We start from the raw sequence: 9833 nt of genomic DNA, 5'->3' as shown, positions 1-9833 counted from the left end.
GCTATGGAAATGATGCAAATAATTACAGTCCTGTATTCTGTCACGGTTCACAGATGATTGCGCGCGTTTTCAAGTAGTAGAAGATGCTGGACGATGTATCCCGCTGTACCGGATCTTCCTTACGTCCTGTCGGAACGTGAGGAAATCAATTCGATTTTGTACAGACCGATCAACTCGACGCAACGAATAAAGGTACGGTGCTACGATAAAACATTTTCTTTGCGTTTAATGCGTCAGGCTAATGCGAGGTTAAATCTGAGATTATTATATAGTGTAGCGTAGTATACAATACATCTGTCAAACTGGTGCCAGAAGTTTCGTCCGTTTTACGCCAAAAATCTAATCCCTTTCTCAAGAGAGAATGATAAAAATAACTATGCGATATTATATTTTTAATTTTAGTAATTTTTCTTTTTTAAATAAACCGTTTTTCAAAATTTTATATTTTTTTATATATATGCGAACAGAAATAAATACAATAATCTTTCCATTGCGAAATTTACTTATATATTTTATTTTATATTTACATAGTATTACATAATTGTAGTGATTAGAGAATTACTTTCCTTCAATAGTATAAATAAAATAAAATTCGTGTATTTTTTTCTATTTTTTATCAGTATTTTGTCAGTATCACATTATGTAATTGATATTAATACTGTATATGTTAATATTAATATAAATTAATTACAGTACACATGCTTCAATGCCTCATCAAGTTACATTATACTGGGCTCGACCAGTGGCAGTGTTTACGTGTTCTCCAGAGAACCATGTTCATTTTTGCAGATAATACCCTTATCGGTAAATAACAGAATTTGATTTTTAATTTTATTTAATAATCAAGATTTTATATTTTTTTCTCTTTAATATACATATATAGTAATTGAGAATAATTATAATTGAACAACAATTATTAAAATTATGAGATTTTATTGGTGGTTGCAAATGTATCATTGCGCTGTAATATTAATTAAGTATTGTACCAATAATTAATTCTTGTTCTTTATTAGGAGGGTGTGGTTTCACGTGTAGCGATATCACCTGATGAGAAGGCTGTAGCATTAGCAACAACTCGTGGTACTGTCTGTGTAGTCTCTTTAAAATCTACTCCTCAACTGATAGCTATATCTATGGAACATATGTACGAACAAATTACTTGTCTCTGTTGGAATAATAATAGCACTGATATATATGTAGGAGATGCAGCTGGCAAAGTTTCCGTCATGGTATTATCTATATTTGGGGTAAGCTTATAATTCTCTACATTGTATTATTGTCATAGCATACATTTAATTTTTATGTAATAAAATAAAATTAAAATGCAAATACACATATTTGAAATTTTTTATATATGTATATTAATATCAATTAATACATTATATATTATTCTTTTTTTTAATAATTATCAGGTCAATGGAATGTTTCAAACACCAACATGCATACTGATGAATTTGGATTCTAGTATAGTGCAATTGAACTTCTTTTCGCCTCTGCTCTTAGTCTCTACACTGGCGCGATGTTATATCTGCGACACAGTTCAAGAGCAATATAAACAGATCGGCAACAAGCCGCGGAATGGCGAGTTTGGCGCGTGCTTTTACAAGATGCACGAGAACGCCTTGAATCTGCAAAAGGAAGAGAGAAGCATCAATGATTCGCGTGGCGCGTTCAATTTGATCTCCGATAATGACAGCAATATCCTGGGCAAGGAGAATCATGCGAAGATTTTTTGTGCTCGACCTAGCTCGAGATTATGGGAAGTATCAGCTGATGGGGTTGTCGTGAAAACGCATCAGTTTAAAGAGGCTCTGGCCATTCCTCCAATAGCAATATTTCGATCAGATAGTATTCTAGAATCTAGTCAGAAGGAAGGGACAGAACGCGAGTGGCCGCCGCAATCCATCAATTTCTCGCATTTGCTCGTAATTGCGCGTAGATATTTATTTTCCTACACGAATAGCGGTGTGTACATTATTGATCCCATCAGCGCGACTGTGTTACTGTGGAGCAACAAATACACAAACATCGCCATGACCGCGGTCGTGGATGATCAAATCTACCTGATGACCTGTGATAACGAGTTTCATTGTCTAACATTATCATCGCTCGATAGCCTGATATTGTGGCTGTATCGTCACGAGCGATATAGTGAGTGTTTAAATGCGTGTTTTATATATAGATCGCTATTATTGAAAGCCATCGATACTAAGGAAATCGTCGAATTGTTTGAAGTGGAAGATCTACCGCGAATATCACGAGATGAGGAAGCGCTGGCGTTATTGCGGCCGTTGATAACGTTTTTGCAAGCCGGTAATAAAAATAGATTATCCAAACTGGACTCCGGAATCGTAGTTGTGCATTCTGAGAACGATGGGTTCACGAATAGAAGAACATATGGCTGTGAAACAATGTCCGCGCTGCAGTCTCCGGAAACTTCTAGCGAAGATTCATCCGATATGCAAATAATATCTGGGAGGAATCGAGACAAAAATCTTGCACGCGAAGATATACTTGAAATAACTTCAGCAGATGTACTCGATTTAGACGAAGAAGCGTTGGGAAACATCAAAGACGATAATCGTGAAAATTTTGACGATCCACAACAAAATGTAATGCACAGGGTGCAATCCGAGTTGCAGCCGATTTACGATTTGATAAACAGCGTTAGACCTAGTATGTCGGAAAAAGAAATCGAGGAGATCATTTCAGAAACGGACAAGCTGATGAGAACTATTAAGGAATCTTATAAAAGTTTACCTGGACTTCAGAGTTTCATTTACGAAATTACTCGCGCTGCCGAATTGCACTATTATAACACGTTCTTGGAAAACGCTTCCGTTCAGTTGCTCAACTCCATCAGCAACGATTTGATTGTACGACAATTCGCACGAGCCTTTATTCAAATTAATTCATCAGCTTATGCTAGATGTAGTTGCGGTTATCCCTATCCGATCGATAAGCCAGTGGAGCCAAAATTTTTGGCGATCGGCGAATCCTTGATCAAGAGATATACGGACATTGATCTGCCGAAAGAATGTAGCAATATCTGCGACCAGGTACCTTACATGTGGCGTGAATATTTGGCCGTTCGCATCGAACGATGTAATACGTTAGACGACATATTGAGACAGTGCCTTCAGACAAGGGACAAAGTCGTGTTGTCATTCCTTTTACCGGCATTGAATGAGCAACAGTGGAATTGCGTCAGCACGTGTCTGAGCGAGATTGAAGAAGGCACTTGCCTGTTTTGTGCAATGCCCTTGATTGAGAAACCCGATTACAATATACTTATAGATTGGAGCGGTATCGCCGGAGAAATCATGCAGAGAGAGGGACCAGACAAGACCATGGCATTTCTGATTAAGCTAGAAAGTATGATGCCGAATGTTAATTTTGACAGAAGGTATTAGGCAATCTCTAAATATTGAGAACACAATATTTGTATATTATTTGCATGGTATACTCAAGTAATCAAATCCGACCCTAATTTCAACAAGTTTTTTTATTAGTAATTAGAAAAGAATAACAGACGTTTTGCGTTTTATATATACGTGAAAAATTATTTTACGATTTTATTGTTATCGATAAATGTTAATGCGTATGCTATTTTTAATGATCTGATGAATATATTTTCTTACTAATAAACTCTTGCTTGTCATTAACAATATTTGATTGAGCAAGACTATTAATTTTTTGTTTACCCGTCTTGTAAAAGAATATAATACACAATAATATGTAAAATTATTCACAGAGTGTTCTTGATCTGATTGTAATTTTTTTTAAACAGTGTAAATATGTAATATAAATAAATAAAATAAAGATTTGAAAATAAATTTTACATATATAAGGCGAATAATACATGACTCAAATTGTTTTAACGTTGCTTTAAATATTTAATTGGAATAACATGCGCTTATAGTCAAAAACACTCTGTACATGTAAAAAATGTAAATTAATTTTAGCTAAACATAATTGTTAAATATTAATATTATAACGTTTTATTATAGCATATTCCAGTCTATTGTATTTACAAAAATACTGCATCACCATGGTCTGAAGAAGTCAATCGATTTCAATAAAACAAATCAATTATCATCGGAATTTGGTACAATGTGTTCGCCACAGGTAAATCTTATTGTATCTATTTCTATCACAAAAATAATAAAATCTAGACAAAAGATGAAAATCTAAAAGATATCTAAGAATTATCTTGAAGTTGAAACATCTTGCAAGCTTTTGTATGATCTGGATATGCAGAGTGAATCACATAATCGATCTCATCCTGATTATCTTCCCTTACAAATTTCAAAAAAGCTATTAATAAAAATGTGATTAATTCTATTTTCTACAGATGATTCTATGAATTTTTTAAATTAAATAATTGAAAATAAAAAAAAAAGTTAAATTCTACACAATAATTAGTGGTCAGAATTATGTGACACACTTTGTATTATATTTAAGCAGCTTAAGGAACTCACGGGAGAATATGATCAAGAAATAATAAATCTTCATTGTCACAGGTGCGCGATCAGCTGGCAAAATCTCTTGAGAAAGATTTAAGGCGACCGATAAATAAAAATATGTTCGGAACAGGCGCTCATCATTGGGGTATATGTCATCAGGCTAAATCATCGACATGCCCGTGTTGCACATTATCTTTACAGACACCGATTTTACTAGGTAATAACGGAATCGCGATCTTTCGTTGCGGTCATGCCTATCATGTAAATTGTATGATAGAGAGAAAGCTCACTAGATGTAATCTTCATTAGAAAATATTGTAAATACAAGTCAAATAAAAAAAAAGAGTTATACATAGAAGAGTTATACATGTCTCTTAAATTAAATCTCTCTTCATATATATGTATTCTTGAATTTATTATTTATTGCTTATATGTTTATTAAAGTTCTCTTTCTCTCGCAAATATATACTTGGATTTATTATCTCAATACATTCAATTATCACAGTTGGAAATTGAACAAACGAGTTTTCACAATCAAGTCTCTTAAATTAATTGTAAGAAAATCGCTATGATACAAATACTATTGTATCACTTCGATAGTGCGCATATTTTTTAAAATCACTGAATCTTATGTATTCGTTATTAAATTTTTTTTTTTGATTGCAATAAGATGCTATTAATTACAATTGCAATGATTGTTTATAGCTTCTCTGTACAGAGAATTATCAGATATGTATATGTGTACAGCATATAAAATAAAATTTCCTCGCGTGATTCCTGACGCCGCTTATAAAACTTTTGCGAGAAGGAAAGAACAGATGTGTACATCTATATACATTTACATTAATATTACATTATTTATCTTATCACTTACCTTATTCGCGACGTTATTGAAATATTTATTATAATTACACGCATATAACGTGTAAATTTCGTATATTGATCTATTATACATATGAAAAGTTGGTAACTAATTTTTGTCGTACTCAATTCTTTGATTTTGCAAAGTATGTTGTTCTTTAGATAAGCGAAAGCTTAAAATCTTAATTAGATTTTAAGATAAATGATTAAATATCGACATGCGTATGTATCCTTATATGGAATAAATTTCGTATAAAAAAGTACAAATCTGGACGACTTTCATCACTATTTCTATAAACATATCATATATTCTAATGCAATAGCACCGGACACATTACTATTTTTAAATATATTTTATATATGGAATTATATTTCTAAAATATATATAAAATTATCAACTTTAGAGAGAAAAAAATATTTACTAACGATATTATTTCGTGTATATCGATATCACAGTTTAAATTGCAATAATATATAAATATTTCCTGTGACTTTCTATCACAGTATGACTAGAAAGTGTTTCTCCTTTAAAATCTAACTTTGTACATACACTTCGTCTATAAAATCATTTTGTATATACTTATAAAAAAGTAATAAAACTTATTATTGCAGACATAAATATTGGTAAAATAATTTTAGCTTATATATATGTCCTCTCTAGTAATTTATGTCTATATATGTTTCAGTTGAAGCAATATATACTCTCAATTTTATGAATTCTTGAGCAAAATATCTCGAGTATATACTAAATCGTAGAAAAATATTTCATTTTCTTTCAATGGATATCATGACTTGCGCGTGTCTATTTTTGTATTATATCGTGGAGAGAAATAAGAGATATAAATGATTACAATAAATCGCAAAATATTATCGAGATATCTCCACATTTTTCAAAAAATTTGCAATACAATTTGGAAGCAGAAAGATTCTTTTCGAAATATATAACTGTTAGTTCTATATGCTTCCATATACTTGTTCAGAACCGAGATCATGCAATGTTTAACATTTTTAATATTTTATAAATATCATCAATGCCATTGCCATTAAATCGAACACTATAATTACACCAATTAGATTTTTCGTAAAATAAAGCATTGTACTTTGAATAGTGGCAATAGAGAAAATGTAGATGTTGACAGATATATCAGCGATACATTTTCTCTCGATATAATCATTTTGCCGATAAATAGTAATAACAAGATCGAATTATATAAAGAGGAAGCAGTTTGTAAGATGATCTTAACACGTCGCTCTCTCTGCTGTGCAGTTGTTTTGCCGATTTCAATAATTGCCAAATATTATTTCAACAATTTGTATGTACAATAAATTACTAAAAAAATGAAAAGATATTGTGCGCAATCGTTAAAATTCTAACAATACACATACACAGTGGACAACGTGTTAATATAATTTGCAAAATAATCGAGAGTTGCGATTGTACATTAAATCGTTTACAAATAAGTATACGTCGTTCCTCTTTTTCTTTTCAGAGATTATTAATATGTAAGAGACATTAAATGGAAAAGTCTATTTTTTTACGAAAAAGTGCATATCCGTTCATATTTTGTGTACGCACAAAATAATACGCTTAAAATTAAATATAACTATATAGAGCTGCTTTCTCTGTGTTGCACTTACCCATTATTACGTCCATATACATATCTCTCCCAGGCAACCTTATTTTCTTTCTCTTTCTCTCTCTCAAGTGAGAGACTACTATTACGCAAATAAAATGTTATGTGAAATCAAAGGTATGACAAATAATCGCAATCATGACTTATATTATGTCGGTGAAATGATTGCGGTTTTTAGTCTGCGAGTTGATTGAATACCTCTCTTGAGACGTGATCATATAACGTGCATTTAGCACATACACATAAACAAAGTTTTTAGAGAGTAAAATTGATAAATATGCATAGGAATAAATTGCGGACGATTGTACTCGTGCGATCGTACATGAAATCACGCACAAAACATCAACAATAGAATTCTAAATTAATAAAGCTATCATTATAATTGACTATTATAATACAGACTAATGTGGAATTATTTTATGGCAGCATAATATAAGATTCTAATATTGATATATATTGTGCGCGGTTTCTAAAAAGATATTTGTAAAACATTTACATCACAATTTCATAATTATGTGATGCCTTTTTGCGGAGCAATATCATTAAAAAAATCGTCAAAATTTGCTATAATATTGCATATGAGAACAGCTTTCTGTATTTATATTAGTAAACGCTATGTGTTTCCTTCTTTCTCTCTCTCGTAAATGTAAATGTACAAAAATTCTATTAAAAAATCATCGCACTTCAAAATTCAATATCAAACTAGAATAACTAGCAGTCATTCTCAGATGATTCAACTAGAAATATAGCAAATATGTTCTACTTTAATGGCATTTAAATGGGATGCCAAATATTATCGCACATTTAACAATATCAAACATATGAACAGAATTATACGATCGCGCTTTGTGTAGCACAATCAATCTTCAATTAAAAAATTGCTACGGTTCTTATTAAATACGTGTTAAAATTTGATGCGCAAATAATCACAAATTTTTTCATAAATTCAAGGAAAATTTTACAATGGATTTTCGCAATATTCAAATAATATTGAATGTGCAATTTATCTCGAGCAGTTTTTTTAATTTTGTGATATGACTAGATATTAAAAAAATCTCGAGCTTAAAAATGCAATCGATGCATTGTAAAACTTAAGAATACATTAATTATATTATAACAAAAGATTCATTCCTCATGTATGTGCGTCGGATTCTTTGACATAAATAAAATTAAAATATATTGGATGTATAATTCATGCAGAAATAATCTTAAAGGAAAGAATCTTTTTTCAAGCACTAATGGGTGGTAAATCATAATGTTAAAAACGTATTATATAATCTTTAGCCACACATCAATTAATATAGTATTCCATCAAAACTTCTGATTATCCAGATTACATGATAAAAGTAATTTACAATTTTTGTAATTTGTAATATAATCAAGTCAGAAATACATTTACATACGTGACTTTTTACTGTTGAAAATATGGTCTTATTTAATGCGTATATCTACTAAAATTCACTTCTCCTATTCCTGAAAAAAGATAAATAAAATTTTATCCTTTAAAATTCTATCCTTCTGGAAAATTACATAAAGACTAGTTGAGCGTAAAAATTAAAAAGATACTGTTCAAAAAGTATTAACTTCAATTTACATAGATAAGAAAAATCACATGATCCTACTTCATTGTTAAATTATGTATAAAAGATAAACTTTGTCAAAAACTTTTGTTTGTGTTCTTCTGCTCTCTTATTTTTCGTAGAATTTACAAGCACTTTGGAATTATTTGTTAATCCAACAGAATTTTATTTGAAGCTTAAGTCTACCTATAGATTTGCAAAAAAAATGAATATTTCATTCTTAAAAATGGAATGTGTACAGTGTTTGAACATAGGAAGAATATTAACAATTTGCATTTCAAAGTCATTTTGCAAAAAATCTTAATTTTTCTCTTTCAAATGGCTGATGACTCTGTTATGCAAAATTTATTAATGTATTGTTAGACAGACTTAACTCAATAAACTTATGTTTATAGTCAAATTGTTAATTTCATTAATTTATAATAAAATAAAATATATATAATGTATTGCGTTCGATATGTCAATATCTTATGTGATATATCGCCGCCGACTATCATTTTAAATAAACAATTTGACTATTCCATATATCAAATAATTTTGATTTTCTTAATGCTATTTGCATAGTCATTAATATCAATGGTATATAATAATCATTGACTATATACATATGTATATGTATATATACTTTGAATACTGTTAATATACTTTGAAAGTATATGCGATTATAACCAAAGTTTCATGCATTTTTTAACTTAGTCTTACAGCTCATAACACAAAAAGTCGGGAGAGATTGTTGATTTTACATAGGAATAATTGCGTTATATATAAAATGCTTCGTGAGATAAGTTTCCAAATATTCTCTATGAAATTTGTTTAAATTTTTAGTATCAACATATATGTTACATATTATTATTAATATATAACTGTACATGTGAAAGAGAAATGCACAGTATAAATTTTTACAAAATACATAGTATGAGATAATAATCTATATAGTTCATTCTCAGAAGCATGATATTTGCGCATTTATTTTTAATTTCTTATTATAAAGCACACTCCAACTTGTATTTCTTCGAAAAGCCGATCATATATAATCACTAAAGATTTATTTCACTTGCAACGAAAAACGTTTTCTTTTTAATTATAAATTCTCAGATGAGTGTACAGCTTTTTTTAAATATTGAATAAAAGATCTTGCAAGTTACAGAGGCCGATCACACGCATCAGAGAATTAATACATATGTATATATATAAAATGATCCAGCTTTTCGAAAAACTCTCGACCAATAAAAGCTCAGGAGCTTTGTAAAATCGCAGAAATAAAAACATATTCGACTTTTTTTTCATGTCAT

At 30.3% G+C, this 9833-nt stretch overlaps 1 protein-coding gene across 1 annotated transcript; it reads left to right on the top strand.

Annotated features, from left to right (window-relative positions):
• The first annotated feature begins 25 nt into the window (after positions 1-25).
• On the top strand, positions 26-9741 carry LOC126854328 (BLOC-2 complex member HPS5 homolog). The gene is made up of 6 exons (XM_050600907.1): positions 26-192; positions 694-804; positions 1014-1247; positions 1413-3406; positions 4011-4128; positions 4524-9741. Exons 1-6 carry the CDS (start codon positions 94-96, stop codon positions 4773-4775), a joined length of 2808 nt encoding a protein of 935 aa, XP_050456864.1. The 5' UTR covers positions 26-93; the 3' UTR covers positions 4776-9741.
• Positions 9742-9833: the final 92 nt, after the last annotated feature.

This window comes from Cataglyphis hispanica, chromosome 14 (genome assembly GCF_021464435.1).
Source record: "Cataglyphis hispanica isolate Lineage 1 chromosome 14, ULB_Chis1_1.0, whole genome shotgun sequence".
In the NCBI taxonomy this organism is placed as follows: Eukaryota; Metazoa; Arthropoda; class Insecta; order Hymenoptera; family Formicidae; genus Cataglyphis; species Cataglyphis hispanica.
This window is presented reverse-complemented; position numbering and strand designations above follow the sequence as displayed.